Below are 24,937 nucleotides of genomic sequence, written 5' to 3' on the forward strand. Positions count from 1 at the left end.
GGATCAATACTTGGGTCAGTTCTGGAGCAGAATTGTGACTGATGTTTTTTAACTAGCCTGAGGACTTCCTGTCTGTCCCTCTAGTGCTCTAATAAATAAGCGTGAGTGGGAACAATATCTGTTACAAAATTTACCTTGTAATGTTTTATTTTAAGAAAGTCAGAATATCCAATTTTAGAAATTCTAGTCTTGCAACGTGCAGAGACTAGAGAATTAAATAATTCTAAGACACTAAGAATTAAATAGTCTCAACTTGAGATAAACAGGCAGCTCAGCACAATGTGCTTTTTCTTTATTCCTTCCCTAGAATGATTGTATGCAACCAAGTGATGAAATATATTCTGGATAAGATAGATAAAGAAGAAAAACAGGCAGCTAAGAAACGAAAGCGAGAAGAGAGTGTAGAACAGAAACGTAGTAAGCAGAATGCTACCAAGCTCTCGGCTCTGCTTTTCAAGCATAAAGAACAGCTGAAAGCTGAAATATTGAAAAAAAGAGCACTTCTGGACAAAGATCTACAAATTGAAGTGCAGGTAAGGACAGTTCTTCTCAAAGACTAATTTGATTTTACATTAGGGGAGAATGTTTCTGTGTTAATTTTATTTACTCAGATTTTAAGGAAATGTACAGGAGGACGTTCTGGTTTTGGTTGCATGGATATCTGCTAAACCAATAGATATCCTTCTTTGTACGCTTCTAGCTTTCATTTAGAATGAATATACTTTGTTTCAGGAAACAGTTGCTGATAAATTACAGCTGATGTGTCATAGTAGGCAAAGAGTGCCATCCCTTAATTTTATGTGAATTGTAGGTTAGGTACCTTAAAAGCTTTGCACATTTAAATGACTTAAATTGTTTTTTTTTTACTTAAGCATGGGGATTTGTTTAGATTTTATTCCTGTCCTGGGATAATCTTAGGAATTTTCTCCCTCTGTATTTATTTGTTTAATGTACTTTAGGAGGAGCTAAAGAAAGACTTGACTAAAATTAAGAAAGAAAAAGAAAAAGCTCAGGCAGCTGCTGCTGCAGCAGCAGCCGCTGCTGCGGCGGCAGCCGCTGCAGCCACTGCACCTCTTCCACCACCACCACCACCATCACCACTGCCACCACCACCACCACAGCAACATGCAGCCAATGTCACGTCCTCCTCCACCACAGTCCCAATGCCAGTATCCTCCCAGAAGAGAAAAAGAGATGAGGAGAAAGATTTGTCAGCTTCCAAGTCCAAGAAAAAGAAAATGATTTCTACTACCTCAAAGGAAACAAAGAAGGACACAAAACTTTACTGCATCTGTAAAACACCTTATGACGAATCTAAGTGAGTAGTGAATGCCACAGGCTTTTATTGTGTGTTGTTTGATTTAGATTTAGTATTTAGCTATTAGTCTAAGGTAGTTTTAGAACTGGAGATAGACTATTAAGTGTTATTGCAGTGATCACTAAGGTATTAAAGAATGAAGTCGGTTACACTAGCAGTTACAGAACTATTAACTTGTGTGATTTATATTTTTACTTGTTTGCATGTTTCCATTGTATGACCTTTCTGTCTCACATGCACATACTTTTCTTTTTTTTTTCTCCGCTCTGTTATTCTTTCTTTTGCCGTTTTGCCTCTGCCTTGGAAGCAAGTGACTATGGGTTTGAGCAATTGCTTGTGAACAGGTGACTGATGTTCTTTAGAAGTAGCTTCAGTACCGTCTTCCAATAAATAACTTTTTTTATATAAATCACTAGCCAGTAAAGGGGATTCTGAGTTACTGGACTGAGGCTCACTTTGGACAATGTTTCGGGTAGCAGTGGTTTCCATGTGTTATGTACCAGACCTGATCAAAAAGTTGAATACATAAGCATTTGGCAAAGTGAAAGCTGCAGTTCTCTTTAATGTTTGATTCTAACTGTGGAAAAAAAAATCCTGTGAAGGAGGAAATGCTGTACGCAAAGTTTGTGAAGAAATTGCGTAAGCAGTGGAGTTGAAGATTCAGTGGATTGCTGTGGGATAGTGTTGTGCGTACCTGCTTAAGCTAGTAATGACTAACATCGTGGGTTAGTAAAGGTTAACACCAGATAGCTGTGTAGATGTATGTAAAATAAATTTGACGTCAGACCAGTTCCAAGTGAGTACTTCTCTCAAGTTACAATACCAAAAAATGTTAATCGGTGCCTTTGCTGGTGGTTTGAATGTGAATGTTGATAACAGAAATAAACCATAGAGGTGGAGTAGTGCTTTCACTCCAGTAACGGGCCTTCATTCAAAATTTAGGGCCAGAAGTAAAGGATCTCTTGAGACTCCTTCTAGCCTTTGTATTTTATTTAATTTTTTTAATGAAGTTGAGGTCTTTGGGTTTTTTTCCTCCCAGCTTGAGTGTTCAGTAGCTCAGATCATTACAGCATTATGTCAGTGTGGGAGAGTTTAGACTGCTGTTCATGCTACGTTCATTCTTTAAATAGCAGACTTCCAATGTCCAGGTTGTTAATTCACTCTCGCTTCTGAGATGTGTGTATCTCATAACCTAATAAAACAGTCTTAAGTGAGGTATCTGTCATTCAGTAAACTTAGGAGGATACCCTGTTCACATTTTGTAGTGATGTTGAACACAGACCTGTGTACTACTGCTTCTGCTGTTAGTAAGCAATGTAATCATCACGAAAATAAAAGGAAATGAACAATTTTTATGAGCAGAAGTATTACATTGTCAGACTAATTCTTTCTATTAACTTCAGTGGGCATTTGTGTAAGCCAATGAAAAATGTGGCCACAGTGAAGTTTGGCATACAGAATGGAGAACTGTGCTTAAATGCATAGAATAAAATTTAAAGAGAATGAAATGTTAAAAAATTAGCGATATGTTTACCTCTGCTTTTTCTGAATCTTGAATTTTCTTATGAACGATGGCTGTACTGTTGATCTGCATTATTTTTTCACCATTTGGAAAGGGCTTTAGTCACACTTCAAAAGTGTTCTGGTAAACAAATTATGTATGCACATACATAAGCACCAGATACTCTGTGCTGGTGTCTAATTTCTACTACTTAAAAGATGGAAGTGCAGCTTTAGAAAATAATTTATAGTATATTATAAATATACTGTACATTTGTGAAGATGTAGTAAATCCACGAAGATCATTCTTTACGTTGTTTATTTTATTTCAGACCTTTTATGTTTTTAGCTGTTGTAGTGTTTTGCTCATTGGTTTTGAGAATGGTCAGTAAGGGTATCCTTCTAAGATTCATATTTATATTTCAGCATATTTGTTATGATGTGAAACCTGTTCCAAATTCTAGGGGCAAGGTTTAACATCTAAATCTAGACATAAATGTGCTTGCAGAGCACCAGGAACAACTTGGTGCAATTAGTTTTGAGAAGAGGAAATGGGCTGATTTGTTGTTGAAGTTGGCAGAAGGAGCTGTATCCATCTGTTCTTTACGGAAAGTTGGTTTGTTCGATTCTAGGGTTTGCCTGACTGAAAATTAAGAGAAAAGGCAGGACTTGAGTATCTGGGACAGATTCAGAGGCCCAAGAAATTAGATGCTTGTTTTGTTGAACATGTGCTAGCTACTGTCCTGTTGCTAGTTTGTCCTGTCCAGTCGTTAATGTTGTAGACTGACAAACCAGAATCACAGTAAATCGGCAAATGGTCTTCAAAATCTAGGCAGACAGATTCTGAGTCAACTTGCTTTTTGCTTAGACAGAGAGAATGGATGTGTAACTTTGCCCATTTGGTTGATTGTAGCTAGTGGTAGGTATGTTTGGAGTTATCCATACACAAAATGTCAAACATTCTTGCATAATATTTTACAGTTTTGTCACATCATTCTGTGCAAGGTCCCATTTACATGATTCTGTATCCGGTTCCCTTCGCTTTGTGTCATACCATATCTGGTTCCGTCACGTAGCTTTATCTGAGGATAGGCATTTATTGTCTGCAGAATGGTCAAATTTCAATTTGTTGCAGTTTTAGGTAGCTGAATATCTCTTTTTTTCAAGGCCCCCCAACCTCCCGCCCCCCAACCCCCCAAAAAGACAACCATGTCCTGACACAATTTTCTTTCATATCATGTTATACCAATATGTATTCTACACATGGCTGGTATGCATGTTCTCTGTAGTATACTTGTAACTCCTAGTTGGTGTTTGCGCTTTGCTTTGTTTTTTAAATTAACTGAGACCTACATTTTCAAATCTTAAGGAAATGTTTAAGTGGCTTTTGAGCTACAGCTTTGAAAATGTAAATCTTTTCCTTTGGCCTTGTCTTTTTGTGCCTTTTACAGTTTTTCACACACGCATTGGAGACGTATGTTTTTAGGCCAGCTTGTCAAAGCTTGGTTACATACTTATGTGCATTTTGATAAACTGTCAATTTAAAATTAACCCAAGCGACCTTATTGACAGTATAGCTGCAGCATGAGATGTTAGCTTGCAAGGACAGAATGATAGGAAGCAAGGAAGCCTGAGACAGAAAACTGCAGAAAGTAGGCCAGCAAGAAAGTGCATCAAAGAGAAATGCAGGGAAAAGTGCCATGCCATTTGAAATGACAATTACATTGTCATTTTCATTGTGAATACTTTTAGGTTCTATATTGGCTGTGATCTTTGTACTAACTGGTATCATGGAGAATGTGTTGGCATCACAGAAAAGGAGGCTAAGAAAATGGATGTGTACATCTGTAATGATTGTAAACGGGCACAAGAGGGCAGCAGTGAGGAATTGTACTGTATCTGCAGAACACCTTATGATGAGTCACAGTGAGTTCTGATAAGAACCTCTTATTTAATGTTTAGGTAGCAAACTGCTCTGACTTTGGTTACCTGTTCCTTACAAAGAAAAAAAAAGTTATTCTGCATATATTGTATTCATTGGTAATACAAATGCCTTTTCAGTAATTCTCTTCTTCCCCAAAAGTGTTTCTATACATTAAATATTTAGGAAAAGTGGAAGTTTTCAAGGTGGTCCAAATGCTTTGTGAAAACCCCAAGAACTTTCAATTGGAATTAATTTTAACAAGGGAAAGCTAGAAAGATTAAAACACAAATGTAGCATTTAGAGGGATTTTTTGTACTATAGTCTGTTTGATCTAGACAGAAAGCACAATTACAGTATTGGGGGTATGTGGTTGGTATCTGTTATTGCAAGGCTCTGTGTCACAGAATACCCCTTCTGTATTCAGCTACAAGACTGAACCTTCCATATAAAAAATGTTTATGCAGAGGGGGCACAATGGGAGCCCTAGGTTGTAGTCCAGTTTGCACAAAATGCAGCTTGAATTGTTTTGGAATCCTGGTTGGGTGAGAGTTCTGCTGTTACACTGTTCCTTTCAGTTCTAAAGATATTAATGATTTTTTGAAACCCTGATTGCTTGAAAGTGTCTCTAGTATAAAATTTAGTAACTAACTTTGAAATGAAATTGTCTGGTAATTTAGTGTGTTTGTGAACGCAAAAGCAGTTGAGTAGTTTAATAAGCATTTGTCAGTCTGAAATGTCACATGCTACACTGTTGTACCTAATCATGCAAAGTATCTGCTCATGTGCAGGGGATTGCAGATTTATGTTTTTAAATGTAAATGTTAATTAAATAGATCAAGTCACTAACAACATTTTTTCGGATCTTGCAGATTTTACATTGGCTGTGACCGATGTCAGAACTGGTATCATGGGCGCTGTGTTGGCATTTTACAAAGTGAGGCAGATCTCATTGATGAATATGTGTGTCCACAATGTCAGTCCACAGAAGATGCCATGACTGTACTCAGTCCACTAACTGATAAAGATTATGAAGGTTTAAGAAGAGTACTACGTTCCTTACAGGTGAGAACAAGCATTGTGGAAAAGCTTATCTAGTGAATCTTGGGGAGTAAGTCTTGATCTATCTTCCAGCTGTTGGAGACCTTTTGAAAAAGAAACAGCAAGGTTTTTTTGTTTTTATTTTTTGTGAGAAATGCCAGTGTGTCAGCTGCAAACTCAATTAGCTTTATTTTACAGAATAACATTTGTGATAATTAGAAGATCACTGCTTCTGAGTTAGTGAAACTCAACAATTTCCCTTCAGTGGATGGCTTCCAAGGAAGCATGTTTACTCAGAGTACCAAAAGACAGAGTGGTAGTGAAACTGTACATGGTGTAGAACGTGCAAACTTCTCTTTTTCAGATTACTTTTATATGGTTTCTGGTTGAAGTTTCTGTACTCCTACTTCACAGTTATTAAACGTTTTTTAATACAGCATTCTCACAGAAAGTCATCAGCATGGAGATGATGGCATACTGATGAGAAGAATTAAATTGCGTGGTCTGTTATTTCTGGTTTATACATCACTCCCAAAAGCGCCTTTTCTACTACATCTGTAAAGAATTCAGTAATTAAAATTCTGATGATTAAAAACTATGTGGTAACAGAAGTCTAAGAAAAATATTTTGCATTGTTCTATATTTGATGTAAATTGTTTTGAAGATAAATTTATTTTAGAGTATTTGAGATTGAAAACTGTCCAATTTCTAGGTGTGAAGCCGCAGCCTCTTCCAGTGAATTTGTGACATAATTCTTTATGCAGCCTTAGTACAGTATCCCATTACCTCTGAATTTCATGTTGTTTTCTATCATGGCATCAAACTACTCACCATCCCAAATTGAACTTTCAAACTTGATACAGTAATGATGATAACTAGTTACCTCTGCAGGTGACACTACACTTCTTTAAATTCAACTCTAGACCCCTGCAGACAAAATTATAATGAAAATGTGTAACAAACTGCTGCACCTCTCTCTCTCTCTCTCTCTCTCCCTCTCTCTCTCTCTCTCTCTCTGTGTGTGTGTGTGTGTGTGTGTGTGTGTGTATGTAATTATATCTTCTTGTCTTAACAGGCTCACAAGATGGCATGGCCATTCTTGGAACCAGTAGATCCGAATGATGCACCAGATTATTATGGTGTTATTAAAGAACCAATGGGTAAGTGTTTATGGGTGATGGCATGAGTGAGTGGATCTGAATTTCTAGTCATATGAATTTCTAATTCATTACCTGATAACCATTTTCGTCTGGGGATCTTAAAAATACATTTTTTCAGGATACACATTTTGTAGTTAAGTGAACCAAGACAATGTGGTTTCCCATTGATATATTTAGACATTCAGGGTAGAAGTAACTTATCTACTTGTTGGCTGACTCCTTAACCCTGGATACAGTCTGTCTAATGTGTGAAATATGAAATTTGGTGAAGCAGTAGGACTGAATTCTCTTAAAACAGTTTTATAAAGTTATTTCAAGAGGATGATTTTGTTACACTAAGCTTTGCCTGTATTTTCTGGTTTTCTGTGTATCAGTTTCTTCAAAGTGTGAAGTCTGTACTCTTAACGCTCCTCAAACTCTAATGCAGCTGAAGTGACATGCAATTTAAGATGAAGTTTAAAATGATTTAAAGATTTAAAATGATTCATCTGATTTGATCTGATTAAAATTATTTGATCAGATTGCCATTTTGTATTTGTAAATTTTTAATTTGCCTTTAAAGCTATATAAACAGGAATTGGTTTAAATGCTCTTTATATGGAGGGAAACTGGAAGAGGAAAGGTTTTAATGTTTTATTCATTTGTTCTCACCAGTAAGCTAGATATAAGGTGGCATAGCACTTGAATGTGACAGCACTGAAAAATCTACTTGCTGCAAGAAACAAGGTTACTAATGCTGTTCCCTTCCCTCTAATTATTGAACCAGTACCTCTTTGTGTTGAAATGAGAGCTAGTGTGCTGTTTGAGTTTTCCCACCGATTTCTTACTAACCTTAGAAATAGGAAAGTTAAATCTGATCTCCAGGCAAAATTGTAGTTTTCCACCTGAAAATTAAATTTCATTTAGAAATGTTGTCCTTTTCTCTTCCAAAGTTTTGGATTGTGCCATTCTGAAACTGCTAAACAACTCCTGTTCCATAATTGGTCATGGCCAGTAACTGAAAATGGTTCTTTTCAGGTGTATATGTTGATGATTAATTTGCTTAGGGAAACACTTACAGCATGAATATCTAATGCGTGTTAATTAACTGTCCTTTTTGCTGTGTGTTTAAAGCTTATAAAGAAAGCTGAAATGATTATGTAATTAAACATATAATAAATTAATGAAAGTGTATTTAGTACTTTCAGAATTAAGTAGCAGGAAAATATACTTGTTGACACTAGATAATCTAGGCCAAGCTATGCTTGTCTTCATGCGTTTTGTCACTAGTGGCAATTCAAAATAAGCATTTTAAAGGCATTTTCCCAAAGGTAGGACGTTCTCTTTTTTTTTTTTTTTTCCAGCTGAAAGTGCCTCTATACACTTAGACAGCTATATTTATAGTTGGCAAGTTCCATTCCTCCCCCTCTACTGAATTTACATTTGCATGAAAATAGCACCATTACTGCTTAATTCACCATTCCTGTTTCTTTAATCTGTCTAGTCAGTAAGAATGAGAACATTGGCATTTTGCATGATCCTGCACTTGAAATCTGTATATGCCATGTGGTAATGTGTATATCCCCATGGAAACTGATAATTCATTCAAGACAAATCATGAATTCAAATGAAAAATAACCAGAAGGATTAGACAGACTAAAAATCATGTACATATATATAGCCATTAGCTAGATGAGGGCTGTAAAGAAAACAAAGTACAAGTAACAAAATGAAGATTAGTTAGAGGTTTTTTACCCCCCCCCCCCCCCTTAATTTCTTTGGAAGAAGTAAATAGCTTCCACAAGAACTCAGTTTTTTCAAAGCCACTTTTGCTATTTGTGTTTTAGTTATGCATGAGTAGGTCACGTGTAACTAAAGGATCTGTTAGAAGGAAGGTTACTCATGCCACTCTGTTACAGCATGGTGTAACATACATTCCAGCAAATGCGTCTAACCTCCCTAGGCCTTGTTTCTAGCATTCTGATAATGTGAACTCTGAATATGAAAACTGAATCTGAACATGAAAATGTCTCAATTTAATAATTCTTGGTTTGTTTGAAGACCTTGCCACCATGGAAGAAAGAATACTGAAACGTTACTACAAAAAGGTCACGGAATTTGTGGCAGATATGACCAAAATTTTTGATAACTGTCGCTACTACAATCCAAGTGACTCTCCTTTCTACCAATGTGCAGAAGTTCTTGAATCATTCTTTGTACAGAAACTAAAAGGATTTAAGGCAAGCAGGTAAGCAAAAATACTCCTGGTCATACCTGTTCTGTTGTCCCCCTAAAATCTCCTTAATGCTTTTTGTAAGCCTGCCTTGCATCTTGCATTAATACAGAGGTATCTGCTTCTGCATGCATTTGCCTGGACAAATTTTTTTTCTTTTCTTTTTTCTTTTTTTTTCCCCTCCCCTCAGTCTATTCTATAATACCTACCCACTAGCTTCAGTTAAATTTAAGGATTAAACAGGATTTTGTTAAGGTTGTGTTTCTTCAAAATAAGTTGTTAGGCATGACTTTGGACAGTAACATTACTGAAGAAAAGTTGAGTAGAATTTTAAGTCATTGCTGCAGCAAAGCTAAACAAAATAAGAATAATTCCTGATCAAGAGAATGCTGTGGTGTTCTCAATCTTGATAATTTCTATTGTACACAAAATCCTTTTCAGATCCCAGAAAGAGACAATCCTTCCATGAAGCTTATAATCCACTAACAAAAAATAAAATACTTTTTAATTTTTACTACCTCCTCATATACTTGAAAATTGCCTTTTCATATCTCACTGTATGTGAAAGGGAAGGAATAAGTAGGCTTTAAAGTAAGATGTGAAAAGATAAACACAATTCATATTTGACTATTTAAAAATAATTTTTAATGCTGTTTTTCTGTAGAAAGACTTATGTAGAATATTCCCCTAAAATACAAATTCCTGAAAAATAACATGCAACTCTAGTGCCATTTCAATCTCGTGCTTTCCAGTTCTGTCTAGTAGTGCATACATGGGAGCTGTACTGCTGTTGTCAAATTATAATGTGGCATTTGTTCCTGAAACTAAAAGTAGCTTACTCAGAACTCTAATGGAGTATACAGATTGCTCCTATATTGTTGCTAAATTTTAATATAAGCCAATTGTAGCTGAATTACAAATGTTGAATGCCTTTCAGCATTGCTCAGATCTGTATATGTACAGTAGACATATATGGACGGTTGTCCATTTTATTGTAACAGTCAAAACAGACTGCTAGTCTAGATTAATGCAGGATTAAATCCATTTATAATTAACTAAATAGATGGCTTCACTTTATTGCTGTGGGAGCGGTCTACTATTCTTTGTGCAGTGAGAGGAGGATTGACAAGAAGAGATGAGAGCAAATGAATTAATTTGGTATTTTTCTCCCTAACTTAATACTGTAGTAGTGATTTTTTTTTCCAGGTAGTTTTCATGTTTCTGTCATCTTCTTTAGCTGGTTGTCCAGCATTCACTGCTTGCACACTAATTTCATTGCTGCATCGTATGTGTTATTGTTTTTCATTTATACCATCCGTGTTCTTTCTTTTCTTGCAGATTGTGATATCTTTAGTCTGAACTTTTTAACTGGAATCAGAACTGGATGTTGGGGTCACTTTCTTTTATTGTACAGTTTGATGACATTAAACTGCCCTAAAAATCCAGATAATTTGTCTGAACAGTAAATGTTGGGGTGTTTTGGTTTTTTTGTTATCAGCAGTCATGCTGGTAAATACAAATGTATTAACAGAATTGTCCCGTTCCTGGAATACTGTATGAAAAAAAATGAAAATCTTGGAAACAGTGTATTTTATTGGTTCATTTTCAGTCATTAATAAAACTGTGAATGTCAAAAAGGAGTTTTGCTGAACTCTGATTAACAAAAATGTGATTTTAATATGCCTGTTCAGTTTTTTATATTAAGTTAATCCAAAGACAACTTGAATAAATTTCAGTAAACCTTATTATAAATACTCACACTCATAAATTGTCTTTATGCCTGCCTTTTGATGGACTACTGTTATGTAAATTTGAGAATAAAACTGATTTCAGGCATTTTTGAATATTCCAGTGACACACTGCATTTTACAGGTAGTGACATTTTTGTATACTGCAGTTAAAAATGTGTGTAAAGTTCAGAGATGCTTAATTTTGAGTTTTCTTTTTTTCTGAAAGGGAAAAAGCAAAACAAATGGAAGCAACCTGGCACTAATTCCCTCACAGTGATTTACCCTTGGCAACACCTTGCAGCAACTGTGTTCTCAAAAATTAAGGGTGCTTAATTCTTGACTTTCTTCTGTATTCTGCAGGTCCCATAACAACAAACTGCAGTCTACAGCTTCTTAGAGTTCAGCGTGTTAACCTAACACACGAGCAAGAATCTGGTTGTCTGAAAATTTTTAATTAAGAAGCCAGATGTTTTTAGTCAGGTTATCCTGACAAGACTTGATGTAAACTGCGTTTTTATTGGTCACAACAGTCAAATTATATTCTTGGCTTATTTTGTCCAAAGGACAAAGAAATAAAAATCAGCAGCACCACTTTCTTGTCAAGATCAAATTGTTGTACTATTGTGGCAGAAGCAGGAAAACTTTGTTTTTTGAAGGAGAGAGAGAAAGAGCAAGAAAAAAAAGATACAGTAAATGGGGTCAAGTTTAACTCCATGGAAATGCCACGTCTGTTCTTCAGTGAAGAAGCTGGTTTAAAGTCCACACAGAAAACTTTGTATTTATTTATTGTTGCAAAAAAGACGCTTTTTTATTGCTGCCCTCATTTGTCAGCTAATTATTTTTTCTTATAAAATCCAGCCCCGGTTACATGTAATCCATTCTGTATCTTAACATGATTCCTGTAGGTAAAAGTACAAGACCTCTAGATGTCTTTTCTTTCTATGAAAGGAGCTGCTATGTACACATGTGCACACACACAGAACTGGGAATCAACAATGAGTTTATCATTCATGGTAGATAAAAACAATTAAGCTTGCATAAAAGTTGGGCTAAGTGGTCACGGACTACAGACTCTGTTGCCTTGAATATAACAGTACAATTTGTCATTTACTCTGCACCAGACTGAAATGAGTAAAATCTATTTGAAGGTATCTTGTTTGTAAACATTTGTCAGATTCTAATTTTTTTCTTTTGTATTAAAATTCAAAATATGGATGTATATGAAACAAAATAAATGGAGATAATTGTTCTCCCCACACATGTAGGTGTCTTTGAGTGTGCGCTAATATGCTTATAACTTTGGGGGATTTGTTCAGAAGTATAGATAATTCAAGTAATAAGGGAGGGACCTGGCCAGGGAGATCTCACTTTATTTTGCTCCAAAGGTAGTATTTACTACTTTTCTTTTTTTAAGCAGCTGTTATCCCTTTATAAAATTTCTACAGTGGTGCCAAAATTACTGTAACAGATAACATAGTAGCGAGTATTCTGTGAAGTGTCATTGCCCACTGCTGAATTAGGTGATATTTTGCAAAGTACTCTAGGAATGTAGAGTACCAAGTATAATTTTATCCCTGGAAGGTGCTCTAGATGGCCTCATTTGCTGTATGAGGAGTGCTAGCAGGAGGGATAAATTGAAATCAGTGGATGATGCAATTTGCAGATGATTTTGCTTTTTCTTTCTGATCTGTTGCTTTCACGTTACATATATGAATGACTGTCGCATTCACTGTCTACAGTTAATCAGCTGTGGTTTACGCAGCTCTTCAACCATTTGACTAGCTTTTGCACTAATTCACAATTAAGTTTTGTTTTACAGTGATCTGGAATTTATCTGATTTATAGATAAGCTCCTTTTGGGTTTAAACTCGCACCTTGCTATGCAAGAACCTTTTTCTGTTAGTTTCTTAAAAAGATGTTGCTACTGACCACATTTTCTTACACTTACAGGCTCAGGTGTACTGGTTCTTCTGGGATAATTTTATCTAATAAAGCCCTTTTTTTTTTTTTTTTTTTTTTTTTTTTGTACATGCAAATGTTGTCATTTAACCTATATGTGAAAAACTAAATAATTGTTCAATGTGAAAATAATCCATTTATGCTTCTTAAAAATTAAAGAAGAGTAATTTCATTTAGGTTATGTTGTCCTTTGACGTTTAAAAAAATGCTGCATATTGTATGCATTGTGATTTTTTTTTAATGGAAAAGGGAAAAATCTCAACTTCTAATGGCATTTCAACATATCCTGCAGCTCATCACAACTTCACAGTATTTCTGTACTGTTTGTTCATATATAAATATATATATATGACATCATTTAAAACTTTCCTACATGTAGGCAATAGATTACTATGTTTTTAACAAATTGTGGCAAACTGAAGAGTACTTTTTTGTACTTTATAGGACACATCATCCTTAGACAAATAAAGTAATGTGTTTGACATTGATTTGGTGGTGTTTCTAATGAAACATTTGGTAATGTTAACATCTTGGCATTGCCAGGTTATGTATAATTGCCTCTGGATTATTTTGAATAGGGAAGTAACCCATACATACAATTTCATCTTGCTAAGAGCCATCTTTAGTGTTTTCAATTGCTATAAAGTATGTAAAGGCATTTTTCTAGCTTTATTAGTGATGGTGTTACATAGTTTCACGTGGTGGTACTGAAAAATCACTCCTGTAAAATTAATTAATACCCGTCTGCAAAAAGCATGATGAGTTCTTAAGATTTGTGACCTCCTGTGTTGTTCAGTCATCTTTCTCTTAATGATTTTATGAATTATTATGGTGTTCTTTTCAAAATGGTGATACATTATAACTTTGATGCTGTGAGCTAAACCAGCTTTGGGTTTTTTCTAATTTGTCTCATCAGACAAATTTGAGGCAATTATTCTTGGTGTCCTTCATACAACAGTTAATAGAGATTTAAAGCTGTCAACACGAGAGCTTACCTAAAAGCCTTGAGTAAACTTCTGGAAAGCCAGCAAGATAGTATTTCTATTTCTGTATATTTCTCTTTACTCGTTGCAGAATATTTGTGCTTGTCCTGCTGGGGAAGAAAAAATCACTTATGGTAATTTAGATATCTCATAACTCTTATATGCAAGTGCTGTCTTCTTTTTCAATGTGGTTAATACTGTGGGAGTGTTTTAACAGTGCAGTGGAAGATGTAGTGCAGGAAGGGAAAGACTCTATTGTTCATCAGGCTGGTTTCTGAAGTAGTAGCTAAATTGGAGGTAGTGGTGGAGACATGTTGATTGTCAGTTATGGGTGTTTGATTTGGGCTTTTGATGTGTTTAGCACTCGTATACTATTATCTTTTTCTGAGAGACAGTCAAAATGAGATACAGCCATGGATGTTATTTCTGTACAGTTTGCTTGTTCTAGATCACTGTAATGTCAGGGGGAAGTGTTTAATTGCTGTTCTGGACAAAAGGATGACTGTGGGACTTGCTGGTTAGTCCCTGGTCTTCAGTTGGAAATACAAACAAAGAAACTGGAGATACGTGTGTAGCCCTTCCTCCTTCCTTCCTTTGTCTCAGTCTGCTCCAGTGCTTTGATTTGCTGCCAGGAATAGTCATTTTGCCAAAGCAAAAGCCCCCTTAATAAAGTCTCTCAGGAAAATTTCATCAGTATATGCTGTGCTCCATGCAAACTCTTCTTTGTATATATATATTTTTTTTTCAGATAGACACAAGCTGCCAGTAAGTTTCTGTCTTGAAGTAAAAGCCTTCTGGGTCCTAAAGCGTAAATAAGTACTGGTTTAAAACTGGTATGGTTTCAGGAATTGATGATGTTTGCTGTTGGTATTTTATCTCCTGTATTTCATTATCAAGAAATACATTGCATACAAAATTTCTTAAAATGTTTTTTTGTGTATCCACCACTGTAGCTTTTCAGCTGCAGACTCATGAGAAATAAAGTTGGTGTCAGAATCACCTTTGCATCAAAACAAGATGCATATAGGAGCCACTGCTTCCTGTTCCAGGTCATATCATAATGTCATTTGATGGAAGCAGGACAGGGGAGATCTCTTTTAACCTAAGACTGCAGCTTCCCCTTTTTTTAAAAAAAAAATATATATATATATATATTCCCAGAACATTTGCAGTGTAATTCTATATAAAACAGTTGTAAGGTATCATTGCTGTAAAGATTCTCCTGGTTCAAAAGGCTGATACTCGTTATGGGCATTTCCCTGCATGTACTCTGAGTTTTGGAACCCAGGAAACAGTTAACCCAAAAACCAATTAATGCTTTGTTAGTTTCTTTCAAAGACTGACTTGTGAAAAATACTGACTCTCGAAATAGTAAATAGTAAAATCCTCTTGCAGAGGTTTCATATAATTAACATCTTGTATTCCCACCACATTAAGAATACTTTACGAAAGTAAAGATTGTATCTTAAAAGTAACTTTACTGATGTGCAAGTACAAACTTTATAATATTTCTCACAGTAAAATTACATTCAGTACACAGTTCTAGAACTGAAGTTTAAGGCACTAACAGTGTAACCAGGCATGCAAAATGGCCATGCAATTGCATGCTTATTTTGCATTCCTTGGCATCAATTTATGCAGTTACTTGTAAGCCTAATTGGGCATTTATGTTATGCAGTTACTTGACTTGCTTTCAGTTAGTGAATTCATATACTTGAGTAATTGCATAGCTATTTTGTGTGCTTTATATGAAAATCCAGCTCCACTTGAAAAATGGTGCAAGTTTTATCAGAACTGCGGATATGTTTGAGGAAACCAAATCAATAGGAATGGTTCCTTTGAAGTAAATGCATAGAGTGCTTTAAGCAGAGTTGTGTGAAGGTGCAGTTGACATTCTCTAGGTAAAGCTATGGTGTTATCTAACACTTTTCAGGGTTAAGGCTTCCAAAGTTCAGTTACTTTTTGTGAACCTAGAAGAATGCCTCCAGAATTTCACTTTATAATGACTACAGGTTATTAGGAATACATTATAGTGGAGGAGGCGATAGTAGCCTGTGGTTCTGAAAACAGCTAGAGAAAATTCATGATCAGTTCATGTTCTTTACGCTTTTTGTGCTGTATTTCACAATATATAGGTACCTAGTCAAGAACATTCGGAGTCTGCTAAAGCACAAAAATAATTGCCTGTCATGGTGTCAGGTGTAAGCAGAGCTACCTCTTGCTGTTGCTAAACCAGGTTTATTCTGGTGGCTGAATTCTACCACTGCTTGTGTCCTAAAAGGAGGTTACCGCAGCCTTATCCACATTTAGTGTGAGCCCCTTGCACTTTGCGATTTCTCTTCCTGTTGAATCTTTTCACGTAGCTGCTGCTACTCCTTAGCAATCCATCCCCTGGCCTCAGGCGCCCTTGCAGGAACTGCAGCAGGCTTGCTGGGATCTGTCGTCTCTTGTGGTAGATCTGACCCATCACGATGTATCTACTGCCTGCAAAACAAACGCACGCGCTGGGCTGTGGAGAAAGCATTGATTGATTCCCTACAGCTCACGCGTTTTAATGGCAGCAGATTTATGAATGGATATGAAGTTATACCCTACAGAAACGGATACTCACCACGTGGCTTAGCACAGTGGCACCCTGAACTTTAGTGCGATTTTGGGGTAGTACTTGCATTGAAATAATGATTTACTGTGGTATACTGCGACTGGAAGCTTTGGGGGGAAAAAACTGGTATTAAAGAACAAATTTTCATTCAGAAAGAAAACAATACTGCTCCCAAAGACATGGGTTTAAGCTCCTGCTTACGTTTTTTTTAGCAATCGTGAAAATTCTTGCAATCATTCTGGAACTGGATGAAGAAAAGACTACAGTGCTGCGTGATTTCTTCATACAGTTGAGTGTCTCCTGCAGATTTGGAGGAGTGTTGGTTTTTGTTTTTGTTTTCCCCCAGTTCCTCTAGTTTAACAGTAAATGTAATTTTTTCAAAATATTATGAGAACCTAAGATAAGCCTGTTAGATTAGGGCAAACTAAAGGTGGCACTGCACTCAGGAGGAATAGTGGAATGGATTGAGCTGGGTTTGTTTACCAAGTTTAAAGTCTGGGCATGGTTTACTGCAGTTTAAAGTATCCACAACTAGAATGTGAACCCGGAAGAAGAAACCGTCAGGAGTAATATACAGGCGACTCATCTTGTATAATCCATCGCTGTTTACCAAAAGAGTAATCAACTGGACTCCATTCCCCAGTCTTTCCACGTTATAAACAATTCCGTTCACTGCTGTTTTAAGGAAACAACAAAGAAAGAAAGGTGTCAGGTTTATGTATCTTGGTGGCAACTCAGGGTACTTACGAAGACTCTCATTTAAAGTTTTGTAAAGTAAATGTCAGCACAAATTTAATTGGCCTGGTAATAGGCAATCTCGAAAGTAGATCTTGCCTCCAGTAATCACACGTGATGAGGTCCTCACCTTAGTATTGGCTGAGTTACTATTGTACTTTACAGGTCTGATGTATTTTTTATGAAGTTTATAAATGTTTCAGAAGAAACTACTGAGGTTTTTAGCAATGTCTGTCATCAAAGAAGTTCTCATTCAGCAAAGCAGGTACAATGCCAGTTTTGGAAGTTAAAGTTCTCTTTGCTTTACCTATGTAACATGACTACAGTTTTCTGATGCCTCTGGTTAACTCAGCACTTGTCAAACCCAGAAATAGGCTGCAGAGCATTAAGTGACTGACAGTACAACATGGTCTGTTCAGTGCCCTTGCCGCTTGATGTGCAACCTTTTCATTCAAAGCTGAAATATTTCACTTAGGTTAGCTTCAGACTCCACTGTGATGTTTTAATTTTGGAATTTTTACTTTGCCATTTAATGTTTAATCTGTACTACGAATGTAGAGAAATGAATCGTCATCTTGGATCACTGCAATGGAGCCTTGGCTGATTTGTTGCTCAGACTGGTGGATTTTTTAGTCTGAGTCATATGGGGAAAACGTACCTGTCGTCTTCGGTTAAGAGATGGGCAAGACAGCTATTTGTTAAAGTCTGAAATACATAAAGGTCAAGTTGATACAAGGCCTACAATTGACAGGCATGCATGAGATTGCGGAGAGAGGAGGGGGGGAAAAAAGTATTGCATTTGTAGAAAGCACTTCCTGATTTCTCTACTTAGAGAAAACAGATGTCTCGTAATGTGTTTATACTCTGCAAATGGAAACATCTGTTACCACTACACATGTATTTTGCTTATCTCTTAAAATACTGTGAGAAAAAGTTGGTATCTATTTCACAAGTTCATAATTGTAGGGAAAGATTTCTTCAGTCAGACAATTCTTGCTCTTAAACATTCAGTGTAAAAATGCCAGACTACTTTCTACTATCTTTAGTTACATCAACTGCAGAAGGACTAAAGACACTGAATGCTGAGGAACTTCCAGAAACCTTCCTACAGAAAGTATGTTGTTTTGGGCCACCACTTAAGTTTCATTTTAAATTGTAGCCCCAGAAACACCAAGCCATTCTAAATAGTAGGAGGTAAGTAATAACAGCTATAAAGCTTAACCTTAGAATATCTAAAGCAGTTGGTCTTACCAGTTCTATCAATCAGCAGCTGGAACATTGTCTTCCAGATCCTCTTCCCCCCAGGAGTGGAGAGTAGAGGAAACACAGAAAAAGAGCAATACTAGACCAAGGTAGGGAAAGGATAATGTAAGGCTCAGTCCTATCTGTCTTAGTGCGTGATGAGGCGTGATGAGTCCCTCTAACATAATTAAACAGTATCTTGAAAGCAGAAGTGAAATGTCAGTAATACACGGACAAAGAGGGCCCCTGCCTGGCGTGACCCGTAGAGGAGAGCAGCTTACCAAATTCACTCGTGCAGTAGGCCTCCACTTCGTCTCTCTCTTTCCTGCACTCGCTCAGACATGCCTCCTCCTTATCGGCATCTATAACAGCACGTGGACCCAAATGAAGCCAGCCAACCTTTGGGAAGTCCCCGATGTCTCTTGCCAGAGCAGTCTTACCTTTCTTTAGCGCACTGAAGTGATACAGCAAGCTGGGTGACTGGCGGTTGGTGACCCAGGAGGGTTTGGTGATCTTTAAGGGATCGATGTACTTATAGGGGTTTGTCTTGCCTGGTCGGTTGAAGGAATGCAGCAGGTTGGGATCATCTGACTCTGCTGCTCCAGGCTCTGGGAAAGGATGTGCCTCTGCTAAGGATCTGATCTTTTCGTAGGAAGATCCTGCGTGATGGAAATGAGCCGACACGCTGTTAGCAGCCTCTGCCAGCCGCCTGTCCGTATGCTTTCTGTTTGCGTGCTTGAAGTCCAGGGAGGTAAGAGAGGGCCCCTCCGTAGGGTTCTCCAGAGTCAAGCCCCCTCCGTACTGCCTGAGGTGCTTCCTCAGCCCTGTATTGTTTTCTAGAGAAGACTTGGGGTGTTTCTTTTTGTCTGGTGCGAGGGAGAGGATTTCGGGCGGTTTTGGCCACTGCGTATTCATGTGGGACAGAAGCCAGTGTTCAGTGTGATTCTCCCCAGTGCTGCTGGTGCCCCAGGCTGGGAGTTTGACTTGGCCAGGTGTGGAGTCAGCTGAACTGTAAGCATCTTTGAGAGTCTGAATGGGTTTCCCAGCATAGGGCAGGGATCCTATGTACAAATTAAAAAAGACAGCAAATTAGTTTTGTTTTGGGAGGTTTGGGGTTTGGGGATTTTTCTTGGTTTTGTTTTTTTTACTTCATATGTGTCTGGGAATTGCCTGGCAGATCTGAGGCTCTACACCGTAAGTCAGGTCTTCAGTTGTATGACAGTATAGCTGATAAACAGTTCAACAGAATGAAATGAAGTAGAGCTCTTTGCTTCTTTATAATCAGGCATGGAAGCCCAGAACAGAGAATGCAGCTGTGAGCAAAACACAGGAGATTTGCATTTTTACTTTATTATTCTTGCAAATTAAAAACATGATTTATAAACAAATCCTTTTCTCAAAAGCTTGAATCTCCAGGGAATGTCTGAGGAAACAAGGTTCATATTGCCATTTGGGATGCTTGTTTAAAAGACCATGACAAGAGAACTATTTGGTTTTCCCATCCATGGGATGCCTTATTGACAGTGTCATCTGGACTTTACAGTGGCTATGGGCTTTGAACATTACTGAAGATTTTTATCTGGAGTTTTGGATCTCTGTCTTTTGCACTAGAGTTGTATGGGAGTCCAAGAAGACATAATCTGTAGCTAGGCGATTGCTGCTGAGTGACAATTATTGAAGGCTTTTCTTAGTAAGTAGGAGGACGAGTATTTGATAAAGACAAGAAGAGACTGGGACTCTAGTGAAAAATGCAAAGGCTTAATTACACTTTTCATGCAAGCTGGACCTTCTTTCCTGCCTTCACCTTGATCCTTTGAAGCTCTCAAAGCAAAATGACTTTCCACTTAGCCTGGGAAGAGAGAAATTTCCTCTTGCAGTTCATTTCCCCTTTATTGCAATTCTCTATTGTAAGGACTTCGGTTAGCCAGCACAGACTATTTTAAAACAGTTCACCCACACACAGCCGCTGTCTGGGTGTTCACTGCTTGTGGTTAGCATAGTGTAGGAGGCTGATCCTGACTCCTTATGTGAAAAGAGATATTTAGCATACCCAGATGAACAACGTCCTGGTTTATCTCCCATAACTGACTCTCAACTGCTGACCTTGCCATTTCTCCTCCTTCGCTCTCACCAGCTGCTGTCATGGGAAAGATTCCCTGATACTCAGGCTGGACACATGTAAAGTCAAAAGAATGTCCATGAAGAAAGGGGTGGAGGAAGTCCAAGCTAGAGAAAGCAAGAGGCAAGGGTGTTTTGGAGATGTTTCAATATGAAGCTGTGAACTCTGAACAGGTGTTCTGGACTTGGTTTTAGAAAAGTTCTAAGTTTTTACTTCCATGCTTTCTCAGTTTTGGTCTGTAATGAGAAATAGTTAATTTTCTCTACTCACTCCATTCAGGACCTTGAAGCTCATTCCTCTGCCCCAGTATATTCCTGTCTAGCTCTTGCAGCCTAAGAAAATTCAACTGCAGCATAATCAGCTCCAGGAGCTCTTCTTCCATATGGACTGGATCTATCTTTTATTTCTGTACAGTGAGACTGTACAGACTGCTGCAGCTGCCCACGACAGCCCAGGGCATGCTGAAATCAAGTAGAAATCTGCACTCTACAGGTGACAGGAAGGAGACTAAAAGGAAAAGGTCCCATACAAAAATCCCACATGCACAGGCAAGTCGAGCTTCGCTTGCTGGCTGGTGGCTGGCAGGGTCTGCGGCACCAGCTGACTGCCGGCTTCTGGCAGGTGCCCTCACTTCTCTCAAACACGGACAAATCAAGTCTTGCGATTTACGTCCCCGTTCCCTGAGCACGCTGAAATCTTTCGTTCTTGAGCCCTTATGTGACCACTGCCACCGCTTGCTGCAAAGGCTACAGCTAAGTAGGGCTTCCAGGGCAAGAATTAGAGTAACGTGTTCAGCCTCCCCTGCTACCAAAAGCAAATCTGCCCCGCTTTTAACGTTAATAAACTTACCGGCCACTGAGCTGCAAGATGATCTAATGAGAAAGCAGAAGAGCCAAAACGCTTTGGTTGTCATGCTGAAGTAAAAGTTTTTTCAGCCTCAAAATGAACTGGAGCCTTTTATGCCCTTCCCCCGATCCATGCTAATGAGAGGCAGCCTTAGGGGAAACGGGAATCACTCGCTGGACAACCCACTGGAGCAGGACCAAGCTGCGGCCGTCCCTGCAAGCCTCCCCCTGCCTGCAGCCGCCCCTCGTCCCCTCCGCGCGCACGGACGCGCTGCGGCCACCTGCGTTTCTGTGACTGAATGGGGACCCGCACAAAGCCCTGCTCTGGACGAACGTTTCTAGCAACAGATTTCTTTGCGGGAGGAAGGAGGGGAAAATATTTCTCAGCGTATTTTCCAGAGAAAAATCATACAGAGCAACTAGGCTTTTACTGGATGCAGGGAACCGCGTTAAAATGCGGCGTACAGATTCCAGAACATGCGTCGCATCTGCAAGTCAGCATCTGTAAGAGCGTGCAATACGTTGACGTGCAGTTAGATATTTCTGGCTAGCTCCGCTTATGCATCTGTTAACATCCTCTAGTTTAAGGAACCTTTTCCAGTGTTCCTTTTCAGCCTGAAAAATACAGTAGTTACTACACAGTCCAAGGGCAAGCTCTGCTGACCCCAGCTATAGCTTTAGTTTTAAATCTGCCTTTGCTAACATGCAGATTTTCACACTTCAAGGCAACCCTGATTTGGCTTATTGCATTAAGTAGGCTTATTCTTACGCTCTCGGCTGAAATGGGTGACCTTATTACTAGACAAGATCTCCACTGTGGCAGTCTGCCTTACTAGCTCACGGTGGATGTCGTGAAAGTCAGTAAACTTGTGCACGCCTGGAAGCGCCGTGGAAGTGCTGTATCCTGGCTCCTGCCATCGACTCTGCGCACAGAAAATCCATCTGCTGGAGTGTAACGCCTGCGTGATGTGGTACAGCTCCTGCTTGGTTTAAGCACTGCTATATTTCTTCTGCTCATTTGTTTTGTGCAATCTTAATTATGCAGTTTTAAAAAAGTGCAGGGCTTTATTTCAAGCAGCTCTAGGTGAGGATGTAGGAAAAAGGCCAGTATGCAAAATGCATGTAAGTTTTAACACACATTAACTCGGAGTCATGTTGCTGCTGTAGCATGTATTAATCCTTTTTCTTCTGTCATTTTAAATGTTTTAATTCAGAAGGCATCCCACTATGGAAACAGAAATTAAAACTAAGCTGCTACTCTTGCTGTGCCTTAGGCTGAGGGAATGATGAGCAGGGGAGAAGCCGCCAGCGTGAAACCGCCTCGCTGCTGCAGATCGCGGCTGGCAGGGACGCTCGGGAGTCCGGCAGCCCCGAGCTCCGAAGAGTTTTCTGCTGAAATTAGCGTAATTCACCCCAGCTGATGTACGATTGCATCTACTTACCGAGTTTCTCCAAGAAACCGTTGTTTGGACTTAAAAGGACTACGGCTGTGTTTTTAGTGTCAAGAAGCTCCAGGGGGGGGAAACAGCTTTAAGAGCGGGGCTTAGAAAAATAGGGAACGACGGCGAAAGGGCCGCTGCCACTAAAGAAGCGACTTTGGCGGCGGGAGCAGTTGTAGCTAGAGCCCAGGTGCTCAGTGCTGGGGCCCAAAGGTGCGTTTTGGTGGGTTTTAACAGGGCTCTGCTCCCTGTCACCTGCCCTGAGGGCCCCCACGCTCCTCCTGGTCCACGCGTGACCCGGGGCGCCCGCGTCCCCCAGCCTCCAACCCCGGCTAAAAGCGTTCACAGCGCCGGGCGCTGACCCCGGAAACCTCCGCGCGGAATTTTACCGGTGCGCCACAAAATGTGTTGCGGTACGACCCAGATGGGACTCGAACCCACAATCCCCAGCTCCGGAGGCTGATGCCTTATCCATTAGGCCACTGGGTCACCCAGCGAAAGCGGCGAGCGGCGCGCTCTAACCGCCCCGCCCGGCTCGCGCTGGCTCCGCCCCCCCCACCGTGCACGTCGGTCCCACTCGTGACGAGGAGGCCCCGCCCACATGCCCATATTTGCCACTTCTCTGGCCACGCCCCCCTCCGGCTCCGCCTTCCCTGCGTTGTGCAGGCCTGGCCGGCGAGCCCCAAGGCCCCGCCCCTCTGACGTCACGGCGAGGCTTCAGGGGGCGGGGTGGCGCCGCGGACCCTGCCCCCTCGCGGGCGCTTTAGGCTTGTCACGCGCGACGACCGTTAGTGCCTCCCGCGCGCAGCCGGGCGCCGTCGTTTGCCTTACGCTCGTCCCTCCCTCAGGCGTTCCGCTACTCGCCACAACCCCCCTTTTCCCCATTTTCTTTCTTTTTAACCTCTTCATGGGCCTTCTAGCATTAAGCTTGGCACTACAGTCCCTTCCCTGCTGGCGCTGGTGCTGCTCTGGCATCAGCAACGTCCACCATCACCTTTCTCCTCTCACAGGTTCTCTTCGCCTTGTGGCCCCTTCTCCCCTCTCCCGGACGCACTGTGCTGTCCATATCACCTCTGCCCTAGCATATCCACTGTGGGGCCTTCCACCCCATCTCTGCCTCATGCTAGCTCATACAGCTGTCCAGCCTTTCTCCAGCCTTCTGTTACTCTCTGTTTTACAACAGCCTTTCAAGCTGCAGTACCCTCCCTCCCACTCCATGGCATGTTCACCTCACTGGTCTCCAGTGTCCGGCACAGAGCTGCCGCAAGCTTCCGAATCACTGACAGTCCTGTCCTTGCTCTGGGACACCAGTCCTTGCAGAGGCTTTTCAGTTCCTGTGTCCGGTTACACTGCCCAGCAAGCCAGTGGACTTCCATCGTGCCAGGTCTCCGATCCTTCCGCATATCAGGTGCTTTACCTCAGTGCCCCTTTTGACTTGCTCTTTTCCATGTGCTAAACTACTCCTTTTCAGCATCTTCATCTGACCTGCTTTCTCCTCTATTGACTTCCTTACCTTTGCTTAAGTATGTTTTTGTGATGGTTTTATTTTACAAGGGTCAGAACAGTAAGACACAATCACTGATAATTATTCCTGCGCTGCCTATGTCTTTGTTAACTACTATATTCATCTACAGATCAGTATAAAAAAATGTAATGGTTTAATCAACAGAAGTTGCATCAGTATGCATCTCTGACACTTCTCTGTCTTGAATTGTACATTATGTGTAAAAATGTGCTTGAGTTGCTGGCAGGATCATGCTTTTCCACTCAGGTTTTACAGTTTGAAATGCACCTCTACTAAAACAGGATGTTTTGATTTAGTAATCTATCTCTTGTAAATAGCCATCTGAAACACCAAATCTGTTAATTTTTCTAGAAATGGTACAAGGGCATGTTATGTATTATTTAATTTTGATCTGTAACACTTCCTTTTGAAGTGCTTTAAATTGTAGCTTTACATCCCCTTCTGCAAGAGTTGCTTTGCCTGGTAGTTCCAGGGGGTCCAATTTAACTCGCTGAAGTAAAAGACAACAGGGGGAGTCTTACGAGAAGCCTTAAACGACCGGAGGTTAATAATGTAGAAATTAAGCTGTATATGAGGAACTGGAGTATTACTGCTGCTAACCGCTCA

General features: G+C 39.5%; 2 protein-coding genes and 1 non-coding gene across 16 annotated transcripts in view; 1 reads left to right on the top strand and 2 right to left on the bottom strand.

The window, feature by feature from the left end:
- The window catches only part of BPTF (bromodomain PHD finger transcription factor), a 59,959-nt gene extending 47,819 nt beyond the window's left edge, over window positions 1–12,140 (top strand). For 10 of the 13 annotated variants that reach the window (XM_062591473.1, XM_062591486.1, XM_062591478.1 and 7 more), the window contains 7 exons: window positions 308–533; window positions 960–1,318; window positions 4,571–4,744; window positions 5,612–5,804; window positions 6,856–6,940; window positions 8,981–9,167; window positions 11,243–12,140. In XM_062591473.1, coding sequence (XP_062447457.1) covers window positions 308–533; window positions 960–1,318; window positions 4,571–4,744; window positions 5,612–5,804; window positions 6,856–6,940; window positions 8,981–9,167; window positions 11,243–11,279 — 1,261 coding nt within the window. In that variant the 3' untranslated portion in view covers window positions 11,280–12,140. Of the gene's footprint in view, window positions 1–307; window positions 534–959; window positions 1,319–4,570; window positions 4,745–5,611; window positions 5,805–6,855; window positions 6,941–8,980; window positions 9,168–10,490; window positions 10,603–11,242 lie in introns of those variants that run through there. The other 3 variants (XM_062591480.1, XM_062591485.1, XM_062591476.1) reach the window with 2 other exon arrangements.
- A 3,142-nt stretch (window positions 12,141–15,282) lies between these two features.
- C19H17orf58 (chromosome 19 C17orf58 homolog) lies at window positions 15,283–23,268 on the bottom strand. 2 transcript variants are annotated; one of them, XM_062591717.1, is made up of 5 exons: window positions 23,196–23,268; window positions 18,844–19,464; window positions 18,685–18,765; window positions 16,910–17,101; window positions 15,283–16,308 (listed from the first exon to the last, which is right to left on the bottom strand). In XM_062591717.1, the coding sequence occupies exons 2-5, from the start codon at window positions 19,316–19,318 to the stop codon at window positions 16,121–16,123; spliced, it is 936 nt and encodes a 311-aa protein (XP_062447701.1). In that variant the 5' UTR covers window positions 19,319–19,464; window positions 23,196–23,268; the 3' UTR covers window positions 15,283–16,120. The 2 variants fall into 2 exon arrangements, with proteins under 2 accessions (XP_062447701.1, XP_062447700.1); XM_062591716.1 differs by lacking the exon at window positions 23,196–23,268 and adding an exon at window positions 21,372–21,463.
- TRNAR-CCG (transfer RNA arginine (anticodon CCG)) lies at window positions 23,223–23,295 on the bottom strand. Its single transcript has one exon. It is a non-coding gene; the product is annotated as a tRNA-Arg (tRNA).
- Window positions 23,296–24,937: the final 1,642 nt, after the last annotated feature.

This window comes from Rhea pennata, chromosome 19, assembly GCF_028389875.1.
Source record: "Rhea pennata isolate bPtePen1 chromosome 19, bPtePen1.pri, whole genome shotgun sequence".
Lineage (NCBI taxonomy): Eukaryota > Metazoa > Chordata > Aves > Rheiformes > Rheidae > Rhea > Rhea pennata.